This window comes from Mugil cephalus, chromosome 17 (assembly GCF_022458985.1).
Source record: "Mugil cephalus isolate CIBA_MC_2020 chromosome 17, CIBA_Mcephalus_1.1, whole genome shotgun sequence".
NCBI classification, from domain to species: Eukaryota; Metazoa; Chordata; class Actinopteri; order Mugiliformes; family Mugilidae; genus Mugil; species Mugil cephalus.
The window spans coordinates 13,843,808-13,869,609 of NC_061786.1; the positions used below are offsets into that span (position 1 = coordinate 13,843,808).

The following is a 25,802-nucleotide window of genomic DNA, read 5'->3' on the forward strand; positions in this document are numbered from 1 at the left end:
CACTAATGGAAAACAAAAAGAATAACAAAACCTTCAAACTAATCATGACGTTGACTCATCAGAAAATACACCACAAAACTACCGATACATTCAGACATGCATTCCCAGCGAACCCTGGGAAGGACATGAGTTAAGAACACAATAAGACAAACAGGTCACATCACAAAGTGTATATGTGTTGTGTCTGTGTATTTCAGCTTGTTTCATCCCAAGGCGTAGGGCCTGCTGGGGCTTGTAGCTACCATCTTAAGTTCCAGTCCAACAGCCACTCAGTCACTGTCCCTGGGTGTGACAACACACAGACTCACATCACAGCTGTTGTTGTGTCTTCGCGCCAGCTCTTCATTGTCTTCACAGCCTGACAGGCCATTTTTCCGGGATCTGAGTTGTACCACTTCAAACGCCTACTCGTGTTCAATACAAATTAAACACAAGAAAACGTGTTAAATACCCGGATGGCTATGCGTGGTCCAAGGATGGACAGTGCAAGTGTCAAACTGGTGCATGCAGATTCCCTTTGAAGAACAGACATGGCACAGTTCTGACATGTTATTTGATGCACTCCTGATATTAAGTTTGCTTATCTTATAGAATGCACAGGTAAAACGAAGCTATCTGCCGATCATAAGAACACTTGCTCTTTGGCTGTGCATATGTTTTGTCTGGTAGTCTGGACCTTAACATCAGCCAGTTCATCTGTTTTGTCTGTCATGTTCCCTTTTAAAAACAACGATGTTGGAAGGGGCATAACAGCTGTGCCAGAGTGTTATAATGGGATGAGAGGGAGAGGGATAAAGGGAAAAGAGAGGAGTCTTCTAGCTGACTCAACTGTCATTAAGTAAGCTTCCACTATGCTTAAGCCTTTAAACATCGATCTTCCTCAAAGCGCTTGGGTGTGAGGGCTTAACAAATCTGCAACTGCATATACATGTGCACAATTACCGCCAGCGGGTGCAGGCATGTTTTCCCCTACCGGCCGATGTTTGAGCCTGGCAGTGAGTGAGTGGAGAGCTGAGTGTATACTAGCGTCCTGAGCACAGACAGTGAGCGCTAGGCTGATGCAAACCGACAGACCACGTTGCAGGCCTTTAATGTCACCACTGGTCCTCACATGAAAGAGGCAATGTAGCCCCAAGGCAGGATTTTTTGCCACACATACTCTCATATGAATAGAGAGGGAAGCAGCAAAGGAGAAAACAAATGGGAGGCAGAGGGGGGAAAAAACTGAAGAAGCAAGAGATGAGAGAACAGAAAGACCGAGGGGGAAAAGAGGGTGATGGGAGCTGTAGAGTCACTCTGCTAAAATAAATAGGTGAAAAGACAAAGCCAGGAAAAATGAGTCATTCCCTTGGGAGAGCAGATACTGATTTTCTCTCCGTTGGAAAACACAGACGTTGTCAAAGCACTACAATATCAAAATGGAAGGGAACATAACATAAACAAGAGAGATGTACATGTACATTTTAAGAAAGAAAGGGAGAAATGAGAGGGATAACGGTATGTGTATGTACATGTTTGATGAGTCGACAGCGAAAAATTGCACATGGTGATGAAGGAGGGGGAGGAGGAGGAGGAGGAGGAGGGGGAGGAGTGGAGCTAGAACCAAGGCCTGGTTCATCAAATGTGTCAGAAGCTCAATAAAAATAAGGTTGCAGGAAGAACACCCATCACAAACAACCTAAACTCATGTCAGACAAAGCTGAGGAGGGGAGATCAGAGGACGGGTAGAACAGGGAGCTGAGGAGCAGGATTAGAGGGGACAGACAGAGACAAGTCCATCTCCTGGCAGACTATTCTTCACCTTAAGGTGTCAACAACAGCTGGCACTTTGGCCCCTCGCTCATGCCCACACCTGTCTCACCTATGGTGTCTACGCACTATCCATCCTCAGCTGGCATTAATCTTCACCTCCTTTAATGGTTTATGAAAAAAAAAAAAAAAACACAGAAACATGTTCAAGTCCAGTTATACTGCTACAACAAAGTGACTCCCACCTCTAAAATCACAGTGCCTCATGTCAGTGAGCTTGTCCTGGCACGTCCAGGAGAAAACACAGAAGGTACACCAGACAGACAGGAGCAGCGGTAATCTTATCTAAGATGATAATAAAGCAGCACTTGTACAACGTTTACAGCCAGCATACCTACGTAATGACACTGTAATGAGCCAAGATAGATGGAAGTATAAAGTGTACTGGGGAGAGCTGTCTTTTTAACATCACGCTACGCTGTGACATTTGTTCATCCTCCATTATGAGTCGTCTGTGTTGAATGCATGAATGGCTACGCTCAGAACAAACAGAAAGTGGCTGAGTGTCCATGAACACAAACATTTTACACTGTGCAAAAGATATCCATCTGGCTACGTCGCTCAACTTTATTCTTTGACTAAGTTAGAAGCAACAGCAATAACTGTGTGAATACAGTTATTGTAATGCAACATACACATGATATACAATCAGCAAGCACAGTGACACTTGTCCATTTGAAAAAAAAAGAGTTCCAAGCTCAAAATTCATTTCACAAAAACACAACAAAAAGATGACAGTGCTGTAGTGCTCATGTGTGTCAACATTAACAACAACACTAGATGCAAATGGTTTTAAGTTTATAGTACATTCAACACCCAGCAAAGATCATCAACCGCGGGATAAATGAAATGTAGAAATGCATCACAATGTTGTGGGCTTGTCTGACAGATTGCACTTGTGCGCATACGTCTGCGTGAACTGGTAGGAATGTCCCAGTGTGTGCGTCTGGCCCATTAAAGCACAAAAAGCTATTGTGCATGATTTGCTGAGGGGAAGAAGTGAGAGACACAGGGGTGGCGTGTGGAGCGGAGGGAGGGGTCACGGACCTTTCTCATAACCAACCGGATGACCTCATTCACAGCACATAGGAATCCTGTGTCCCCCCCACCACCATCCTTTATCGCTCTCACCACCCCCCCCCTGCATTTTTTTGTTGCTTTCGGCGAACACAATCAATCAACTGAGTAGGGGACGACGCTCATGTCCACTAACCCTTTCATATAAGCAAGCCATTCTTTCCGGCCAGTTATCTTCCTATGCTGCACAGTGTTAGAGAGGCTCATTGTTTAACCAATTAAACTCTAATCACACAAAACCACCTATTGTGTCGGTTCTGTAATCTCCTCCCAACCACTGCACTGATAAGGACAGACAGACCGACTTAAGCCTCGTTGTAAACAGACAAGCTGCAACAAACTAACAACAAACTGATAAAAACACAAAAAAATGCAAAACTTCATTCATGCGTGGGTGGGTCGGACGCATTGCACATGTGCATACATTATGCTAAATCATGTTTTATATCGCAGCACAAGACAGTAGGGCAGGCAGCCAGTGTAAAATACAAGTGTGCAACACATGTAATTAGAGTTAGACTAGACAGTCAGTATGTGTGATTTCAAGCAACTGCAATGTGAGGAAATGTGGAAATGTGAATAACTGCTGCACAGAACAAGGTCTGCCAACAACGTATTTGACAGAGTTCACTATGCTAACAGAAAAAATGTTTCAGCATGGTTGCTTCAAGGATACTGTCCTTCCCCCTGCTGTCATGCTTCTACTCAACACACAAAACATGTGATCAAACCTGTTTGGCTGCCGTTAAAGCAAACGTTACACTCTCAGCAAAAGCTATTGTGCCACAGGCGGCTCACACGGAGGTCAGCTCTGCAGAACATTACACATTTTATTCAAATGAATACCAAAACTGCATTAAAATTGTATTAAAGTCTTTGGAACATTAAGGAAGTTTTCAAACAGCGAACAAACATAACTTTTCATAACTGAAATCTTACTAAAAACAAATATGACACAATCCTTCACAGCTTCTGATCACCAATACCAACACTTCAACCTCAAACACCATCCTTTCAGCCCTTTTGTTATCCTCAGTGCTGAAAAACTATCCCACGGTGGCAGTCCAACACACACTTGAAAGATTTTCACACAGTTTTATTCAACGTGAAGCACATAAATCTAAATGGACAACAACATCTTTAAAAAGAAGCAAAGGAACGTTTTTTTTACAAAAAAGTATTTTGTTTTGATAAGTGGAGAAAATGGAGTATGGCAGAACCCATAATGTTGTGTACAGGGAGGAATACAGGGAGTACTGTGAAAGTCATGGCATGGAGTTTGACGTGTACTGAAAAATGTGTTGAAGCTGTAGAGTTTGGCAATGGCGCAAGTTCCAAGTGCTTCGTATCTTGATGGCAGAAACACTACAGAAGAATCTCACCATCTCTTGCCACCTCACTTTCTGAGGCCCTTAGGGAAGGTTATGGCAGCACCGCCTGCTCCTGCCAAGCCTCACAGAAACAACAAGGCCTGCTGAGGGACAGTTAAATTATTCATCTTTGATTTATCGGCCAGCCCGCGACTAGTGAGAAACCAAGGCAAAAGGCTGCAAACCCACGGGCAGACTGATCTACCAGCGAATTCTGATGAGGGTGGGGCAAGTAAACCCCTTGGACTACAGGGCTGGGATGAGGTGAAGGCTTGAAAATGTTGCAGAGGCAATAAACATTGGTTTACAGACATGTATGCGAGGCTGCAAGGTTAACACTAGTGGATGTAGATATTTTTATACGTGTGGAATCGAGCTTCCTGTTGCCAGCTGTAAAGCAAAACATCCTTTAAGTTGCAAATATTATAGCCAACATTTTTAGATTATTTTAAGCAAAGCAGAATCCCTTATGCGTCACTGAGGCATTCACATTAAGCTGAGCAGAAACATACTATGAGAGTGTGTGTGGGGAAAACAAACACCAGGCTGGAGGTTAAGTGCTCTGACTGTGCTCCCGGTAAAATTCCTGAGCTTGCTGCCAACGCTTGCTTGCCATTCCTCCTCTGAAAGAAAATGAATGCAGATTGGTGGGCAGGCAAGAGGGGAACAGAGCGAGCATTCAGCTCTTTTTTTTTTCATCTCCTTCCTTTGATAAAAAAAAAAAAATGTGGAAGAAAACAGGAAATGGTGACAAATGTTGATGGTATGACTCCTGAGAAGAGTCACTGTCAGTATGTATTGTGACGGCCCACAGATTTAAAAATTAAGCCAGAAAGAGAAGGAGTGAGGCAATAAGGGGGGGGGCTACTGTGAGTTAGGCGAAAGAGAAAGTTATTTGAAGCACTCAAAGAATGTAACAGGGTGGGACCGGTACTCCTTCTAACTGAGAAATATTACATGTCCAACTTAACCACACAAATGTGTTAAGAGGGGGTAGTTGGAATAAGAGATGATTCATGATGAAATCTAAATTAGTGAAAAGAAAGCAGACACAGACAAGCCTCTGTGAGAGAGGGCAAAAGAAGAGCAGGCTTCTCTTGTCACCACAGAAAGAAAACAGCTCCCCACCCTCTCCGTGTCAGTCTGAAGGAAAAACAAACCACTGACTCGCCTTCTTCACAGTACTTTCCTGTCTGAAATGGGCAAAACTTTGCCTAGATGTTGTTGCGTCAGATACAAAAGAAATGAGGAAAACAGATTGTAAAAGCTGACATAACTCGGTTCAAGGGTAAAGGAAGAGGCCTAGGTTTTTGGAAAAGGGGGAATAAGCAACTGAATTTAATGAAGCAGCGTGTGTCAAGGAGCCACTGTAACATAATTATTACAGTATGCCCGAATACATCCTCTGCTTTAACCCTTCTTGTCATCATCTAGTAAACACACAGAACCATGTTTATCTGTTAAAGACACAACAGAATTCCTTCAGGGAAATTCCCTGTGCATCTGTTTACTTTATTCTCTGTTCGTTTTGATGCTCTGCTTTTAAAGCTCGAGGAAAAAAAAAAAAAGAGAGATTAACTGCTTCCAGTAATGTGTCGTCTAACAGCCGGGAGTAATATAAGGGAAGACGCTCAGCCAGCTACATAGTCAGCCAGGCGGTTGGGTAGGGCACGAAGACAGGAGGCCAGGCGGAGGCAACGGCGATAAGAAGGCCCCAGCACTCACGGGATTGAGGCTCGAGATAAGAGCCTGGAGCTGTCGCTGGATGACTTTATCGTACAGCATCCACAGGGGGAGTGGCCCAGCTGGGACTAGAGCAGGGCCGTGGGAGCAGTGTGGGTCAGAACAGAGGCTGGGGCTCATGCAGACGCTGCGGTTGGGCTACTAGATAGAAAGGCTGCGAGGCAGAGTCACAACCAGAAGACAGGCAGACAAGGCAATGCTGGGTCCTGCTACAAACTTTCCACCTCACCCTGTCAGACTTACGCCACCAGCTAATTTATTACCACGGAGGAGAGAGAGACAGAGAAAGAGAGCATATGAGGGCAAGAGAGAGGCAGACAAAGAAAGACAGCACAAAGCCTCCAATTCTGCTTTCTCACTGGTGGCGACGGCTCAGTAAACCAGCTCACAGAATGGTTAATTAAATTCCAGCTTATAAGTGGTGCTTTGGGAGAGAATGCAGGGGAAAGGGAACGGGTTGGAGTGGGGTGGGGGTGGGGGGGTGGGGGTATAAACAGGTTTCTGCCTGCAACAACAGTCTTGGCCTAACACCCCCAATTCCCCCTTCCTGTCGGTCTCTATCCGTGTCCTCGCACAGCTCTAAGCAGCATCTCACTTCGCGAGCCGTGTTCAATCTTGTTAGTTGCTAAATTGATTGCATGTCAGAGGTTACTGCAGGTCTAGCATGGTGCAGAGGAACAACAAGGGTCAATGTACAGTAGGAGCGCAGTGCTGCGACAGCACACAGCACAGGCAAGACCAAAAAAAAAAAAAAGGGACAAGCACAAGATTGACAAGAAATACCAAACATGAGGTTAAAAAACAAAGCGTAGGATCTAGTATTCTCCCATTTGTCACAATCTGTTCTTGAAACAGCTTTTCCCAAAGGACCATTTCCCTACAAAGGCACCACAGCACATAGTTTGCCCTCCAAACACTGACAGCTCTCAGAGGAGTGTCCTGTGAATTCGTGGCGCACAAACAAACAGACACAAATCTGTATATGCAAAGTAATGGGATATAAGCGCTTACAAAGCACATTTTGCACCCGTTATGCGATGGAACCGACATTTAATCTATTATAAAATGGATATTTTTTTTCAAAATGAAAAGTCTTCTTCCATGTGCAAATAAATAAATGTAAATATTTTTTTAAAAGTTTCCTTTAAAAAAACGATAGAATTTTCCTCAGCAATACGTGCCAACAAAAGAAAGACACAACTAGCATTTCGTACGGTTTACATATTGTGAGCATTGTAAAGAAAAACCCTCGCAGCAGCTGTGCAACAATAACAAAATAGCAGCACTTGCACGGGTGGGTACAGTGTTTTTCCACAGTGCCAACGCTTTTGTAATTTCCTTTCACTGGTGCCCTTTCTTATTACACGGGATGAAAGCAAGGCCACGGATGTCGGCTTTTTTTTTTTCCTGCTGTGGTTTTGGAATTCAGACTGAACCTAGCATCTGAATCTCGTTGCTTTCAGGTGCTGCCACTTTAAGTGCGACCCGAGTCCAATTTTCCGGGGTTTTGTGTTGTTTTTGTGATCAGACTTTGCTCAACTGAACCGTTTCCAGCCCTCGGAAATGAAATGACTGAAGACTTTTGTCATTTTCAAAAGCACAGTTGTTCAAGTGTTTAAATTACAAAGCAAATGTCTTGTATTTCAACAAAAAAAGTAATAAATCCATCGTTGATATCGTGTCTGCCATCGTAATATATATATGTTATTAAACACTGTAATATTATCATCAAGCTGACTATTTTGCACCCTAATTATACATAATGACATAAATATCCTCCCTTTCTCCTGTTCTCTGCTACCACACAACACTAGGCTACATCTCTAGATGTTATATGGTCTGTCTCCTTCTGCCAAGAGAAAATATAGCAATTTGAAGCAGCTTGTTGGCAGGCAGATCGTAAAAAGAGAAATAAAAAAGCTCCATAGCAGGTGTCACCTCAGGGAGATGAACAACTGCAACGCAAGGGGATTTCAAACGGGGGCCCTGTCAATCGGCCAGAGTGACCTTGAGGGACAACGTACATATATCGAGAAAGTAACGGGGGCCGTTGGTGCATGCATGCCACTCGTGTAGGGTGGGAGCAGCCGTCACACACACACTCGGGTGGTGTCAACTTTCCTCCGCCATGGAAACAGCTGTGTAGACACGCACAGATCTCTGGGTGGGTGAGGACGACATGCAGCTGTCGGAAGGGCGGACTCGCTGGAGACAGACACATTGGGAAAGAGTTTAAAGGGCTCAACAGGAACTGGTTTTTGTTCTTATTAGGTACACGACTTAAAAAAGGAAGAATTGTAAGAGCACACTCTCTCAGAAAAGTACCGCACAACGCATGAAAACATTTCAGCCCAAGTTAGACGAGTTAAGTTAGGACTGTCCTTAAAAATTTTCACTTTTTTTATTTAATGATATCTCTTCATGGACTGATTATGTTTCTACCTCAGCCTGAACATCAATAGCCTTTCAAGTAGCATGAGCTTTCTCCTCGTTGCCTTGAGAAGACGCCTGCTCTCAACGAGACAAAAGTCTTTTATAAATATTTCTCAAGAATAAAAAAAACTATGCATACTGAACAAAATAGCTGTGACATTAGACGTCTTTTACACCGTAACAGTGCAAACTAAAGACTGCGTTCCGGGGTATGTTTGACCGGACGCCCGTACAGCCGACAAAAACCACAAGCACAAAAATATACTCGGTCAACTGTCAGAAATATTTGTCACTCAAATATCCAACAAAACGTAAAACGCTAAAATGTCTAAATGACATTTGTCAACGTTTGTAATAACGTGAAGCAGCACATTAAAAAAATATCTCTTTTACGGTGCAGGTTATTCTCAGCACTGCCGTCACTCTCCCCCCGTTTAAAGCTAAATAAAAAAAAATGACACAGACTGGATTGTATGAGACGTGTCGGGGTTATTTTACAGCAGCAGTAGACTGGGAGCGAAAAAAAGAGATTGGCCCTAAATATCACATCTGAGCTTCATCACCATCCAAAGGGGGAGAGCAAACCAAACTGCCCCTAACAGAAACCCGACAGTCAGACAGGCCTCCTCTGCACCGGGGTGACTTTAATGTCACACGCACACGCAATTTCTGGCGGCCGGGCTAAACTTTGGGCTGGTGCTGTGGAAAGACTTGTAAATCTCAGACATGTGCGATTTAAGATTGGCGTGAAGGGGGGATGGGAGGCTGCAGGAGCAGAAAAGAAAGATTTGAGCTGTTTCCCGTGTGTGGAGCGCTGGATTGAAGCGTCAGACCAGTCCTGCATTACAGGACCGGTTTCAGAACCATCAAACAAACTCCTAAGAAAATTAAGAAAAGCAAATCTGTTGCAGAATAAGATTAGCGATCTTCCGTGGGTTATAGGTTTAATTAATAGACAACTAGTAACTCTAATCTGCACAAACTTTTTTAGAAACTCTGGGTTGCAGACAAATTTTTTAAAGAAAAAGTTAGTAAGTAGAAGGTGCATTTTATGTATGTATATATATAAATCACTTTTAACTAAGTGCAGCTAAATAAATATATCACTGTAGATTTAACTCAGGAATGTGGCAACAGCTGCACGGCTGAGCTATTTAAGAAAACACTGACCCTCCCTAGAATAAAAAACACTAACACACCCAGCATACGCAACAAAGCAGTTATTTTACCATTTTTTGCAATGCATGTACTAAATGTTGAGGATATCATCCTGGAAAATTTTAAACTTATTTGCTTCTACAAGACATAAAGTGCTGTACTTTTTTTTTTATTATTCTATGACGTTAGGAAGAAAATAGTCTGGCACCAAAACAACGTTGAGATTTAAACTTAATTTATGTGGGAACGCTGTGCTAAGTGTCATACAAGGGATTTTATTGTAGTTTCCTTGGCTTGTTTGTCAGACAGAAAATCTTTGCAGACCGGTTTAGCAACTACATACTAGAGAGCCTACTCATCCAGGCATGCAACCGAAACTACCAACTACGAGCTGCCCCCTCACAGAGCTCTATCCGAAGTAACATCCAGGACAGTGGCTTTAGTAGTGCGGAGTATGTGTTTATATATTATATATATTTAATTCATCGTGGTGTCTCAAGTCCACACACTACATGGGGACAGTCTGCCAGGGGGGCTGTGGCGCTCTCTAGTGTCCCCAACTCAGTTACATAAACCACAGGTCCGACCTTCCTCTTAGACCAGATTACGATATCGATACTATCAACACATACGACCAATAATCCGCGGTTATCGGAGCATCTATATGTGCCGAAATCTGAGATTTAGGGCAGGCAGTAGCTGCCTGGACGACGTCACCGACAAAAAAAAAAAAAAAGGGGGCGACGCAGTTTTTTAGGATGAAAAAAAAAAAAACACGACGACTTCTGCAGAAAGGGAAGGAAACGTAATGGAGAACGGTGTTCTCGTCTTCAAGGCGAATGTTTAAGCGTCAAAGAGTAAAGAGACGTACAAAAACGGAGCAGTGTTTCGTGAAAAAGTTGCTGAAATAACCCCCCCTCCCTCCCCTCCTGTCTCTCTCGCTTCCACTCCTCCCAGCAGCAACTCTCTCTGGCCATTGTTTGGGCAACAAGCAGAGACACATTCCTCCGTCCTCGGAGCTGGTTCAACAACTAAACAACCAACGCGACCCCTTGGAAGCGAGGAAACGACGGTGGGGGAAGCGGAAGCCCGACACTACGTGTGTCTGAACCTGAGAAACCAGACGTGTTATTTATTTCACACACACACACGATAAGTTGACGCCACCGTTTGGTTCCTGAAGAGTTCAACCCAGACCCAGACAGGCTCGCTAGCTACAAACGTGGCTAAGCCGAGCTACAAAAAAAAAATGTGGCTAACCCGAGCTAAATTAACGCACAACGTGTGGAATAAGGCCCCGTCCCAATCAACCGAGATTTGCCCACTCGTTTAAAGTGTGATTTCAACACTCGCCCGTGGGCATTTCTTGTAAACAGCAATATGTCACTCGGCTTATGTGTTTTTTTTCTCCTCTCAGGCGAGTTTGAGAAAGTTTTCACCTCGACAAACTCTTGTCAACCCCGAACTCTTAAACCTCGCCAAAAACAAACTCCAGTGGGCAGTTTTGTTTTTTTTTTTGCTCGGTGGAAGTTTTACCACGCCTGCCATAGTCGGGGGTGCGGGGGGGGATTGTTGGGGTGGCCGTGCTAGTGGGTCCCGCTGACGTTATGCAGCAGGGGTACCCAGCAAAGCCGTGCCGACACCGGACTGCACCGTGGTCACGCTTCGCCCCCCTCCTCTCCCTTGTTTCTTTCTTTCCCCCTAGGTCTACTACCCCCCCCCACCAGCCCCTCCAATCACCCACTTACCTTCATCCAAAAGCCTCTCTAGGTGTGTGAAGATGCCGCAGAGATTTGGCAAACTGGTCATGAGCTTCTTCTCGTTTAATAATTGCATCAAATAGTCGGGACTCGGCCTCGGTCGCTCCTTCACTTCGACCTCTCCGACCATCATCTTTGCGGCGAGAGCGGAGAACAAACCAGCACGAAACACGGAATCCTCTTTTAAGAAAAAGAGAGAGAGAAAAAAAACGGAAAAGGGAAAATTTAAAAAAAAAAAAAAAAAAAAACTTGCGGCTCCAATCCCTCGCTTCCCTCCTCCTTGTGAGCAGAAGACTGTGTAAAAACCCCCCTAAATAATCAGGTTTGGTTTGGCTCGTGCTGAAACCGTTATATCTCCCTTCCAGAGACTCGCGCGCCGTTCTCTCCTCTATGCCGTGTGCGCTCGAGGACGTTCGATTCCACCACTGTAGGCGCGAGACACAGTTCCACCGGAAAGGGTCCGTCCTCCCCGACGCTGATTGGACAGAGGGGCGTTCAGAGGACTGACGGGAGGGCCAATGAGCGCTCGGATTTGAGTGAAAGGGGGCGGGGCCACGTGTCGGCGGGATGATTGACAGGTGTCTGGACCAATGGGGTGCAGTGCGCAGGAATGTACAAAATGCCCCCGAAGTGTTGTCAACAGACTAGCACAAATTCACTTCTTTCTCTCTTTTCTTTTACTGACAGCAACATTATTTCACTTCTAATTTTTCAGATTCACTCTGTTTGTTCTTTAGTACTTTGACAGGGGCCTCACAACTAAAATTGTGCTCATTATTATACAGATAGGAAGCGAAGTATTCAAATATTGATCTATTACAAAGGGGTGGGATAAGTGCACTTCCTCCCACTCCTTTTGCAGTTTATATTTACTTTATGTTCATTATGTTAATTCGTGTATGATTATTTTGTTCGCTTTTTTACACCTTTTCTACATTAGAAATAAACTAAACTAAACTTTAATTCCAATGACGCATGTAAAGGAGTCTTGCTTGAATTGTGCTGAATATAGACAGAAAATGTCTGGTAAAGCAACTGTGCAAAACCAATCAACTACTTTTCTTTATCCAAAAAAGCGTTGAATAAGGTCAGCTGGACTTGTAGAATTTCTTGAAGACGTTTCGCCACTCATCCGAGTAGCTTCTTCAGTTCTGATGAACTAGTGGGAAATTGAGGTTTAAATAGGAAAAACTCTGTGGGTAGCACCCACCAGAAACTTGCTTGACCAGAAACTGGGGTCACTAATTACCATAATGGCTGATAGCCGCTGATGGCTTTAATTTACCAACTATTTATAATTCAGTTTTGACTTCTGTCCCCAAGAAGTTTCAACAACATTCACACATTGAGCCTCCAGGTTCCCATGGACAATAGCCTCGTTAGAGCTCTATTCATAGGGTAAGTTAGCCTAGGCACACAGTTCCCCCCATTCAAGGACAGGTAAGTATCAGCCATTATGGTAATTAGTGACCCCAGTTTCTGGTCAAGCAAGTTTCTGGTGGGTGCTACCCACAGAGTTTTTCCTATTTAAACCTCAATTTCCCACTAGTTCATCAGAACTGAAGAAGCTACTCGGATGAGTGGCGAAACGTCTTCAAGAAATTCTACAAGTCCAGCTGACCTTATTCAACGCTTTTTTGGATTACCATGACCTGGATGACTGAGAACCTTCACAGACATACTTTTCTTTATCATAGAATCATATAAATTGTATTTTGTTTGATCAGTTTCTTTTTTTGGCAAAACTCAGACTCAGTTGTAGCCTTTGTGGTTAAATGAGATTTGAAATGTGCCAGTTTTGTTTTGAGCTTGTAAAGATGCTATCGTGTTTTTCAGAAACGAGGTTACGGTGCCATGTAAACGGCTCATTCTGGTTTCACAACTTTTTTAGTGACTGAGATTGTGGAAAAACAAGACACGCCTGCATGGGGACAACCCAGAATCTCATTATTATTTGTATGAATGAGTACAATTAACCTGTTTTCATGTTCCATGTAAATACAATATAAAGAATTAAAAAAAAAAAATGTAAATCCCGTTTTTGTTTTTAATAGATTCACTCACTCTCATAAATAACTGCAACCCTTTTATGATGCTCTTGTTTCCACCAGACACATATTTTGTGTTGTAAGTCTAGAGCATTAAATTGGCTACCAGCATTCTGTAAAGATTACACATCAAGTTACACAACAGTTTCTAAAAAGTGTATATGGATATGGAGCACTGTCGGCCATGGAGTCAGCCTTCCTCGCTAAACAAATGCACGCTGACGTGATTGCGTTCAGTTTTTCAGAAGGAGTAAGAATAAAGAAATCCATTATTTTTGCACGCACACAATAATGCGGTCCTTTATGTTGCCGATCCGGTATCAAAACAACATTCCAGTGACTACATAAAAGCACAGCAGCCCCATTTGTCTCCTCACAAAGTCTGGTGCAATTCTATGTCTTGGCAATGACGTGTATGGGTCCCCTAATCTGCCACGGACAATTGAGCCGGTTTGAATAGTCGTATGTGGGTTGAAATGGTGTTCAATCTCCTGGATCACACACAGGGGTTGTGTGTGACAGATGCAAAATACTTGCCAAGACCAGCCCACGAATCAGGCTGATTATGGATAACACGTGTGGGCTGGAATATGAAAAAAAGATCAACCTGTGCGGTCCATATCCTACAAGAAGCCCATTGTTACTCAAGACTTGTACATCTTGTTATCTGTCTTGGGACCGATTGATCAATGCCCCGGTAATCAATATGGCCTTTTCATTGTCCTGTCCTTGGGAGGACCTTTCTACATATCCTCTGAAGATTAACATCCCTGATCAATGGAGCGCACAGACACCAGCTACCTCCAGTTATTCCCATCCTGCTCGGAGTGAAAATAAACCACAACTGGTCCGTTTTTGATTTTAACAGCTGTTGGGTGAGAGGCGCCCGGCTAAATCTGAGCCCTGACCTTGGCCTTCATTCAATTTGTCCGCTTACTGCTCACCCACTCCCGTCTTTGTCAAAGCGGTCCCCACACCGGGCGCACGAATGCTTAGACAGCTGCACTGTAACCTGCTGGCTTTGGTTTGACGCCACCGGTTTGATACCGAGGCGAGACGATTACGTCCAAGGTCTCGGGATTAGCGTCCAATAAATTGATCAAACAACGCTAACTAGACTGACATTGTCTCACAGCAGCATTAACTCACTGGATGTACACATTCAATGTATAAACAGGTGGTTTATGAGCTTGTGAGTTAAATTCAGGCAGCAGTAGGGAGTGCATCAGGCGACAGGCGTCTCCACATCAAAGCCGGAAGACAGATACAGTTGCCTTAACAACCAGTGCAACACATTTTTGGAAGCTGCCTCTCTGCCCTCAAGCCAGCGTCTACATATAGACACAGTATGTTGTCATTCTTTTTTTTTTTTTTTTGACAATTTTTGCAGAAAAACCAAGCGCACATGAGGTAAAATCTTTTCAAACAGACTTGCGAATCCTTAAAGATTACATGTTATGCTGCTGCGGGGCTGATAACATTGATTACAGTAGACAAGGACGCAGTTTTTACTAATTGTCTGGTCAATGCAGGAGTCACTTCAGGCCTTCGCTTGACGTGTTTGTCATTATTTCAGCCGAGCGGCCATAGTGGGACACGGACACTAAGGTTTTTGCATAATGGCTTGTCATTTACACCGCCACCAATTACCCGGGACATGTAATATTAGTCCTGTCATCCGAACGGTCGGCGGTATCAGCGTTCTATCTTAAAGCCCCCTCGATAAAACATCCCTTGAAGTCAAACGCTGATAAGTGATTTTGCTGGATAAGACTAAGTAGATAGGCAGAGGGAAGTAGAAACCCCTTCTTTTTTTCATGTGACTTGGAGATAGCTAAATTGTTCATGGTTTATGTTCTTCCTCTTTTTTCCCCCTCTCTTATTCTTTGAATATCAGCGACGGAAAAGTCACAGTCTTCGTGCATCAAAAAGAATCTGGCATTTATTCTGAGCTTTGAAAATGGGTTTAGTTCTTATCACCAACGGTGTGCATGGTAATTTGCACCTTGCCTAGCGCTCCTTCTTCTGAGATGGGTCACATACGGCTTCTCTCTCTGTGTGTGTGTTGATATGTGTGTGAAATAGCGACACAAGAGTCAGAGGGAAAAGAGGGAGAGAGACGCAGCCACAGACAGGCAGAGCGTACTCAAATGTGTGCACGCGCCCGCGTCTTCTGACAGCCTGAGAGTAAACAGGAGCGATATTAATCCCCCACTTTTGCTCCCCCTGCCCTTGTGTTTTCGTCATTTTTAATAACACGGTTTCCATTCAACAATTAATCCAATTAACAAGGATCCAGATAATTAATGAACATGCGTTTAGCCCCTTTTGAAGAGAGGCTGTTAGCTCGCTCACAATGAGCTCGGAGAGCGCCCTGGGTTCTCGGCTGAAAGTATGCCGCCGCAGACAATGGGGCCCCCAGTCGGGGCCCTGTGGCTTGCCGCGGCTCCGCTCGGGGGCCGCAGGAAAAGTCGGCAGGAGACGGTGACACTGCAGAGGCGAGGCCGTCCGCGACACCGGCCGCGGGTCTGAAGGAGGCGAGCGGAGACCCGCGGGCTCTGATAACACGCGTACGTACAAACAAGAAACAACATCTCTTCCTCTTTTCTTCTGAGTTGCTAGTTTTAGGGACTGTGGGGAAAAAAAGTGCAGGCAGAATCTGGGTCATTTTCATTTTGAGGAAGGTGTGAGCGCAACGCAACAGAAATAAATGCCCTTCGAGCAACCACAGCATATGCAGAGCATGTATGAGGAGCAATTCATAACGCACCTATTATTCATCTTAACTGTATCATGAGCATAACATGACAAATGCCCTATTCCTGCTTGTGTGACGTGTTCATGCATTGTCACGCTCGTACTTACTTGTGCATGTTCTTTCTGAGAATTGTGTCATAGTGCGCATTTGTTAATGTCACTGACTGAACATCATTTATTCCTTTTGCAATCACCCGACTTAAAGACTGTCACGAGGGCAAAGAGGAAGCATGTGCACCAAGCTGTCCCTCTACGTTTACTTTAGTGATCTGAAACCACCTCATAAAACATCTTAAAGTGTCTATGAATCAAATGTGTTATGATACATTGTGATATATAATACGCCGTAGCATGTATGTCACCAGGATACCTGTATCTGGTCCTGTGTATTGTCTGCACTATTAATAATTCATTTCCTCAAAAAACAAAACAAAACAAAAAGTGATGACTCATTCTACACTTGGGGGCGGATACCAATGCTTCATCCAATTAAATGCTTTCTCTAATTTTCATCAGTCATGAGAGACTGGGGTTTTTGGGAGGGGGCACCACCTAGGTCAAACGTTTCAGTCTCCATTGACAGTGAAGCAGAAAGCAGACGCAAACATGAATCCGACTGGCAAAAATACACACAAGCGACAAGCGCTCAGGTGTCATTTTTACAGAGTGAGTCAGACTGATGAGCGCACAAGTATAAATGTGTAAAGTACCCTAACAGAACCTTTAGTCTTAGCACTGCTAAGTATAGTAGCCTAAAAGCTTGAGAGAAACTGAAAGGTAATCCTGGCAACCTGCTCACAATCAGTGAACTTCTTAAGGTAATTTACCAATTTACACACATTTCCTCCACAAATTCTGCAATAATGAATTTTTAAAAGCAATAGATTTTAACGAGGGGTTGAGTTTAATAAAGATTCAGTCTGCCAGTTTCACAGGATACAGAGTTTTGCACAACTCCGAGCTACTAAAATCTGTTTTCTGTGCTGATAAACATCTCAACCATCTGTCAGAAATATTAATCAAAACCACAATGCACCTCACACTCCAGTTTATCTGACAGAATATTAAGTCAGACCGGTCGTGTTAGATAAATATTTTTCAGGGCTGGATTTCCAGGTTGAACTATTGAAATGTTACACACTTACGCATAACAGTGACCAATCGACCGGCCGACTTAGACACAGTGAGCAAGTTCATTCTCAAAACCTGATCAATAGCGACGAGGGTCGACGCCAACTCCATGAATAAATCTTAAGAGGAATCTTTTAGCGCCAATTAGGTGGATTACTATGGGGGTAAGATAAAAAAAAAAAAAAAAAAAAAAAGGCTGGCGTTTTAGAATTCAAACTTCATTTTACACTCGGCTTGATGGGTGTTTGCAGTGTGTCATGTCATGTGGATTTTCAGCAATGAAAACACGCCTGCTGCCCTGGGATCAGTCATGAGTGAGGGGGGGATGGAACGGTCCTGTGTCCGGGGGGTGGGAGACCTCTATAGATCATGTTATTTTTGGCACCTTCTTCCTGACTGCGCTGCAGGGTTAAGAAAGGCCAGACAAAAGGACGTGTTTTTGAGTTAGCTTAGCGCGGACATGGCGGCACAATACCTCGAGGGGAAAGCTTGTACGCGGCTGTTTGTTTCACTTTTTATCCTTTAAAAACCAGACCCTGCATCCAAACTTGTGTACTATTTACACACTATAGCAGGGGTATTACACGTTTTTTAAAACCAAGGACCCCCAGAGATTAATTCTACTATATGTGTTCTATATTAAACTCGGGCCTAGTGTAAATTATAAATATACATTATATCATTCTGCATGCAATATTAAGCTATTTAAATAATACACAGGTCCAAATATTCATTTCTTTTATTTCTATTTTCTTTTTCTATTTTATATCCATTTGTTCCTCAGTACTTGGCTGATGGGAGCGACCTGCACTGCTTCTCTTCTGCTAATATTGCAGCGTGGCTCTGGGATTTTAGCTGGAGACTGAATAGGCTGACAGAGTCAGCGTGTAACATGCGACCTCGCGATTGGCTCAGTAGCAATAGGGGCGGGGCCTACTGTGTACAGGAGGCTTAGATTGACAGCTCTCAGCTAGTGTGGCGCTCTGCGTTAAACGGTGCGCTGTTGACGCAACTCCTGTATCGCTAAATGAGTGAGTGCTGACAGGAAGATAACGCCTTCTGCCTCCATTGATCCCTTTACTGAAATATGTTGGGTTCATGTTAATTCATGAGGAAAATTAAAAAAAAAAAAATGTAGAAAAATATCTAATCAACCAAAGATGCTGGCGACCCCCCTGTAGTACCTCCGTGGACCCTCTAAGGGTCGCAGACCCCCTGTTGAAGACCTACGCAATACAGGTTACGCTTCAAGGCAAAAATGTCAGCCAGTGGTAAAAAAATAAATAAATAAATAATACAATTCATACAATTCAATCTGACACTGCAACAATCCTGCTCCCCTGTGTTTCCAATAACCCAATCTGCTCTCCTAGGCCACCGCTACACACCGTTCCCTATTTTGTTAAAGGTCACCTTGGGTGCTGTAGCGTAGATGGTCCAGTGGTTTGGCAATCTGGTGATGGAAACGCCTGTTGGCCTGCCTGTTGTCACCCAGATGAGGGAGGAAAGGGGGGAGGGGGCAGAGGGAGGGAGGACAGCTGGAGCCACTTGTGATGGAAGGCTGTGTTCAGGAAAACATCACCTCCAGGCTACCCATCTCAGACCTGCCAATCATCAATCAGCGGGAGGAAATGACACAAAGTCGCACTTTACCATTTTTACAGTGAGGGACACTCAAAGAGGCGGAGGACAAACTAGTTTCACACGCTCGCGCCGTCCCTGGCGGAGAGCGCAGTGGTGTCGATGCAGCTTAAAGAAGTCCAGCCGCTGCTACATCTGTCCCCGCCAATTGTTAACAGTGCGGATCCTTTCCCCTGCTCCCGCTGAAGACGCCTGCATTTGTTTACCCGCTTGTTCGCCTGTTTGTGTGCGCCTGCCAGCCCCGTAGCGGGGGGAAAAAAGAAATGAGTGTTTGAGAGTGATAAGACCTGTAGGAGAGGAAGAGGAGAAAGATGAACAGAGGAGAGTGGGAGAAGGAGAGTGACTGAGGGCGAGGTGGAGAATCCTCATTGATCACATCTGCTCTGAGAGGGATTTATCCCGTGGCGTGGTCTGGGATCTCCACACTCACAGAGTCACAGGAGATCAGATAAAGGAATCAAGTCGTGAGGCTAAACGGTAAAGCAGAGATTTTATTAATATTTAAGAGGGAAAATCAGAGTTCAGGGCTTCTCTTTTATAGGTGTTTACATTACTTCTAGACTCTTTAATTAAACCTGTGAATTAGACACCTGGCATATGCATAGGCAGATAGATAAATCTCCATTGCGCTGTCCTGCCGCGCACATGCTCAGTGGCTCCCCGGACGAGCATGGAGTCCGCCAGGCAGACGTGAACAAGACGAATCATTCCCCTGGGGGCTTTTAGTTCTCTTGCACGGCACAATCCCCTCATTGGCGGCTCCAACAATGTGCCTTTTGAGACTCGGAGCACGGGAATACGAGAGACAGGACATTAGAAGAAGGGGACGAGATGACAAGAGGAAGGAAGCGATAAAGAGGAAGACAAGACGAAGACTTCCTGAATGCTAATAAATCCTTCACGGTGCTGCGGGGACATGTTCCAACATATGACATACAACCCGGCTTTGATCATGTTAAGTGTGACCCACATGGATGAGTTATGTGATTTCTCAACACCGGGAGACGTCGTTCACAAAGTGGGGCATTCACAGTCGGCTTGTTTATTCAGATAAGGGAGGGTGGAGATGTCGTTAAGTGCCAGTTGTCGCCTCGATTCTCTTGTTTTTTGTTTTTTTTTACTGCGAGAGGGGGGAAAAAAAACAGACAAACAAGAGGTTTCTGGTCTCTTATTCCTCTTCTCCGCAGCTGACTGCTCCTAAATCTCAGGTCTGGCTGGAGCTAGACAGCTCTCTCTACCAGGTGACACAACATCCCACCTCCCTGCATCCATCCATCCACGCAGCACGACGTGGACCACACAGCCTCCCCTTCCCTTCATTTCTCACAAGAAGCCTTGTCACACCGCCGATTTTTGCCTCTTCCATAATCGTCTTCTTCTTCCCTCTCCAGTCTCGGCCCCTTCCCCTGCTTTTTTCTCAACCTCCCCCACTACTCTACCCCTCCGTCGACGCCGCGTGTAGCTTTTGTGGCGCGGCTCGCGCCGATACAAAAGCCTTTGTCGGCCTGCCACCGCCGTGATGCGGTGAGACGGAAGATGCGCGGGGACAAACCTGAGCTCCGTGGAGCCGGCTTTCAGAAAGTCACCGCGCATCCTCAAGTAACATCTCAACCTGAAGGCTGGTTGCGGCGAGAGTCTCGCACACGCGTACCCGCTTGTCAGCGTGATCTGCGAGGATCCCGTGTGTAAAATGTCCCACGCCGGTTTCAGTGAAACAGCGCGCATGTGTTCCCCAGTGGGGAGTTATTGCTGGCTGCAGGGCCAGTGGCAGCTGTTGTGAGGGGCTGAGCTAGCTCTGCTAATAATAGCCCCCGGAGCTGAGCGAGCGAGCGAGCGCCCGCGGGCCCCCACGTCGTCTGGGGCTGACCCCTGGAGCCCACTTGCAACAGAGAGTCACGATCGGGGCCACGTCCTGGATTAGAGAAAGCCTTTCCACTCTTGTAACAATGGAGGTCTAGGTGTGGGTTAACATTGGATGTGGAACCCTGTGGAAAAACATGCACATTATACACATGATACACAAAGAGTTAATAAAAGAGTGTCACACTAAAACAAACTGGGATCCATATAGCTATTTTTTTTTTTTTTTTTCATGTAGCTTTGCACAACTTCCTTAATTTCAACCAAGATGGTGCAAGATGTTTGAGTAACGTGCTGGATAAATGGCGTCGACTCCACGTGCCATCTGGGATATCTTTCACAGCAGACGAGGAATAACAAACAAAACAAAAACTGGAAATCCTCTCAGCTGAGAATAATAACGTGGCTTTATCTGAGACGGATAATATCTGCTGCACGGGAGCAGAGCAGGATGTTATAACCTGTGCTCCATGACTGGAGGGAACACACTGAAACGGGTAGCAATTTATTCCCCTGTGTGCGCTGGGGCACACGCGGTCATAAAATGATCAATTGCTCATTATGACTAAAGGAAAAGGGGTCAGAATATTAGGATTGGGATCATTTCAGCTTCTATGCTAAAATGGTTGTTTTGGGTTTGTTTTTTGTTTTTTTATGTCTGAGAGCTGGATGAAACGAGGGAGAATTTCGGGTAATGTCATGCCTGGTCTTTGTGGCCTGTGGGTGTGAACCAGTCATGCGGCGATGCTTTTGATAGACCAAATAACCTCAATGGCTGCATCCACTGCAGTTCATTTCACAGCTCACTCCATTACTTGCATGAACAATTACAGCTCGGCGTAGTCGTTTGGCATTTGTTTGCCATCATTCGGCGTTGAGGGCGTTTACTTTCATTACCCCTGTTGTAGGGAGGTAAATATGTTTATACAGTCACGTTGTGGGTGACTTCAAAAAAAGGCAAGTCCCCTCAATGTGAATTATTAATTTTTTTTTTTAACTCACTTATCCTTCCATCTCCCGGACAGCCCCAGACAGATACTTTAAGTAGTGTTAACAGGAGTCGTCACAACTGCCACGTTGCTATGGTTACGTTCATTATCTGAACCCAGACCTTGCGCCCAGACATGCCGAGCCAAACAAAACAACAAAAGTGAACTCTACGCCCATCAGCCACAACATTATGACCACTGATGGGTTGAAGTAATTAACATCTCGTGACAATACGACGTTCTGCCGGGAAACTTTTGGCCCTGGCATCCATGTAGATATGCACCACCCACCTAGACCAGACCAGGCACCTCCACCTCCACCCCATAGCAACATGTCAACACCGTTGATGCAGCCTGACACGGACATTAATACACAAATTACATCACTATTCATGTCTATTCTTTGATGAATCTTGAGTATTTTAGAAGCACAAAGAACGCGTACTATATTAGATGGTCATAATGTTTTGCCTGATTGGTGTACATAGCTTAAAGAGCATTTTACTTCCAACAGGGTGCAGATCCTGCTTGTGCCCCCAGGTGATTAATCTGACTCAATAGGATGACCTCTCCCAGACCATATTCTCCGCTGTTACTCGGTGTCACCTCTCTCCCTAAAGGGGTCGAAACGGCCGCAATTTAGCATTTGACACCTATTAGCGCCCGTGACGTGACCCTAATTGAGCTTACAAAAATCACACTTTCAGCTCAGCCCTTTTAGAATGAAAAATGTAACTCTCTCCCTTTCGCTTTGTCCTTTTCTAGTCCTCCCCTCTGTGTCTTAGCTCTCCCTCCTTTGCCGGCCAGCCTCTAGCCTGTGGCTCAGTAAAATTGGACAGGTGAAGCGGGACAGCAGGGCGTCACTGATACAGTTCGACAAAACTGCAGGCTATTCAGAGTTCGATCCGCTCATTGAGCGAGAGCAGAGCGGCGATACGGTAACCCTCTTTAAAAAAGAAAGTAGTTCAGGAGCCCGTTTCGTCTCTATGTTTGTTTTCGCTTCGCAGCTGCGGTTATTAGGGTGAAATATGTGTTTTGTGTCGAAAGGGGAAACCGCTCTGCGCTCCTTTGCGTCTTTCGCTGCGATGATCAAGCAGCAGCAGCAGCAGCAGCAGCAGCTCGACTGGGTTCAGCAGTGTGGAACTCCTATTCAGTAACGTTCTTTTCAAGATGTGCTGAGGTTGAAATACGAGCATTATGAACCTGTCTCCTGGTTGAGAATAGATTCCTCCGCAGGCCTGTAAAGTTGCTTTAGCCGGAGACACGACTTACAATAAGAGACGGTGCAAGTGTCCTTGTGAGTTTCAGAAATCAATTACAGGATGTTTCCCCTGTGGGTTGCGGGGTTGTGTGTGTGTGTACGCGTACATGAGCGTGTGAAAATATGGCTGTTGAAACTTCTCCCGCCGCTTCCCGTGAAGAAGTTGCAACTTCAAACGGGTGGAAAATGAAGCGCGCTCAATCAGCACGGAGTGAGAACGCAACACTGGTTAGAGATAAACAAAGAATGCAGGTATGTTGTCAGGCTCAAACTCTTGCAGATAAGCCAGCATGAGCACCCAGCGTTAGATCACTGTGGGGGTATTTGAGTTCAAAGCGTGGAAACCAAACGTATGTTTGCGTGGAGGAATGCTGTCGGCCGTCCTTCCTGCGTCTTCTAGCTGCGTGTTTAGACAGGCTCTGTCTCCAGCTGGGTCTGTGACAGAATGGGTACAGTAGTACAATACAGCACAAAACACAAAAAATCTCTTGTTTTTTTTTTTTTTCCCGCCGCTCAAACAGCATTAGCAACTTTTCAATCAAATGTTTGCGGCGAACACATGCTTACTCTTCGGGTCCTGGGAAATAAAGAACTCAATATTTATATTTCAAAATATCGCACGGTGTTTGAAGCTTGAGCGGCTTCAAAGGCGTCTGCTAAGAATACGGCATGAGCGCTGCCAGTGGTGGATATTTCCTTTTTAGCCCAAAATCTTGACATAGTGCAGTTCAAACTGAAGTAGTTTGTATTAATCTAGGACGGCCCATTGCTTCTCTCCTCTGAAGGACTTTTCAATCCAACATCCAAGCATTTTGGGGTGAGGGGTGACAGTCAAAAGACAGATTTTGTCTGGAGTTCCACTTAAATCCAAATGAATGTTTAATGTTTTCACACATTTTGAAACATACAAAGATCAGTATGCACCGAGGGCCCGTCTAAACATCCACGAAGGGAATTTAAAAAAATAACAGTTTTCATGAGGCTATTTTTAACGACATAGATTAGATAAAGTTCAGATTTAGAGGGCGGGCGTGCAGATAAAGACGGACTGATACAGAGGTGCGGTCAAGAGTCTGTGCAACGTCGTGCTGACATCCCCACTTAGTTCTTCATGCAGGACTCATAGGTAGGTACCATGTATTTGATGTTTATAAAAGCATCCTCTCCTCCGTAGCGCTCGAACATCTGCAGAGTCTCCTGGATCAGCTCGCCGATGTTCTCCCTCTTCCGCTGGCTGTAGTCGATGCCGTCTCCGAGATTTCCTGGGGGCGAGGGAAGACACGGGAGACAGACAGGATGAAACAAACAAACAAACAAAGGTATATTTTAGCGCAGTCCGGGTCAGGGGTCGATGTCAGGGTTCACAAAGCACCACCTGTGGCCACGCCGCGCTGCTTCCCTGCAGAGCGAGTGGCCAAATGCGTTCCTTCCATCTGACTACAAACCCGGCGGACGGGGCTGAATTTAATTTACTCCCTCTTACACCGCGGCCACTTGCAACTGAACGGCAGAGGAGTTTTTAACTGTTCTGCTGAAAGTTTAATGAGGCAGCCTGCGGAGATGAGAGCAGCGCAGAGGACACACGAGTTAGTGCACAATGCCGCACTGATGCACGCGAGGCACGGGCACTGATGTGGAGTGACGTTCGCACAGGCACGGACATGTGCGTCTGTGCTGCGGCCGTGATTGCGCTTTGAGAATTAAAAACCTGGCACCAAACGGCCGACGATGCGAAGGAGCCGGCCTGCGTTCTGCGAGCCGCTGTACGTTTTCCACGTGCGATCAATCGCAATTCAACTCAAAGAAGAAGCACACGTGTGGCCAATCACAGCACAAAGCCTCACCTCCTCCAGGATGCACGCACGCACACGCACACACCGACAAACACACACTCACACGCCGACACGATGCAGGAAAACACACACTGAAGTCTAGAGCGCTGGGGGAACTTGTTATCGAAAAAACATTCCTGAGGTGTCCAGCCTCCACTCCTTCCTTCTTCTTCTTCTTCCCTTTCAGGCACACTTAAACACACACACACACACACACACACACACACACACACACACACACTCAGACACACGCAGATGGTGACTTTATCAGCACACAGCAAACTGCCAATCTCATGCCGCTGCACCAGGGGCTCGAAACACTTTTCGGAGGAATGAGGCGCACACATACGCACACACGCAAACACACACACGCAAACACGTCCAATCACATCCAAGTTTGTTTTCAAATTGAAATCTTGCACAACTGAAATATCCTGGAGAGAAGGGTGGGTTTTATTTCGGGACGCTACAAAATGTAGGCAAAGACAAAAAGTGAGGAGAAGAGGAGCGTCAAGTGCACATAAAGCATCTAAAGGAGGTAGAAGAGGGCCCGACTTCCTTCTCTTTTATTCCTAATTAGACCTGGAGAAAGACAGAGGGCATTAAACCGGAGGTCCTTTATTCTCCCTCTCAATCTTTTCTAATCTCTCATCTTCCCTGACAAACGCACCCCCCCCCCCCCCCCCCGAACTCCCCCACTGCACCCCACCTCATTCCTCCTCCTCCTCCTCCTCCTCCTTGCCTTTTCCACCCATCCATGGCCTCCTCATTAAAACACAAAGAGAGCCAGCCCCATAAAGTGGCCCGTTAAGCAGTAACACGTCTATGATCTCAGTCTGCTGCACTTGATTTCTGCTCCGGACTCGGAGCGCATTCTCCAGCCGTGCTCTGACCGCCGGTTAGCCCCGACTCCGTTGCATATTTTACAGCTTT

General features: G+C 45.2%; 2 protein-coding genes across 7 annotated transcripts in view; both read right to left on the minus strand.

Moving 5' to 3' along the window:
* The window catches only part of qkia (QKI, KH domain containing, RNA binding a), a 71,063-nt gene extending 59,275 nt beyond the window's left edge, over positions 1–11,788 (minus strand). For 5 of the 6 annotated variants that reach the window (XM_047610834.1, XM_047610835.1, XM_047610832.1 and 2 more), the window contains exon 1: positions 11,339–11,787. In XM_047610834.1, coding sequence (XP_047466790.1) covers positions 11,339–11,483 — 145 coding nt within the window. In that variant the 5' untranslated portion in view covers positions 11,484–11,787. Of the gene's footprint in view, positions 1–11,338 lie in introns of all 6 variants that reach the window. The other variant, XM_047610831.1, reaches the window with a different exon arrangement.
* A 12,104-nt stretch (positions 11,789–23,892) lies between these two features.
* The window catches only part of pacrg (PARK2 co-regulated), a 123,451-nt gene continuing 121,541 nt past the window's right edge, over positions 23,893–25,802 (minus strand). Inside the window, exon 5 of the mRNA XM_047610411.1 lies at positions 23,893–24,299. Coding sequence (XP_047466367.1) covers positions 24,139–24,299 — 161 coding nt within the window. The 3' untranslated portion in view covers positions 23,893–24,138. The remainder of the gene's footprint in view (positions 24,300–25,802) is intronic.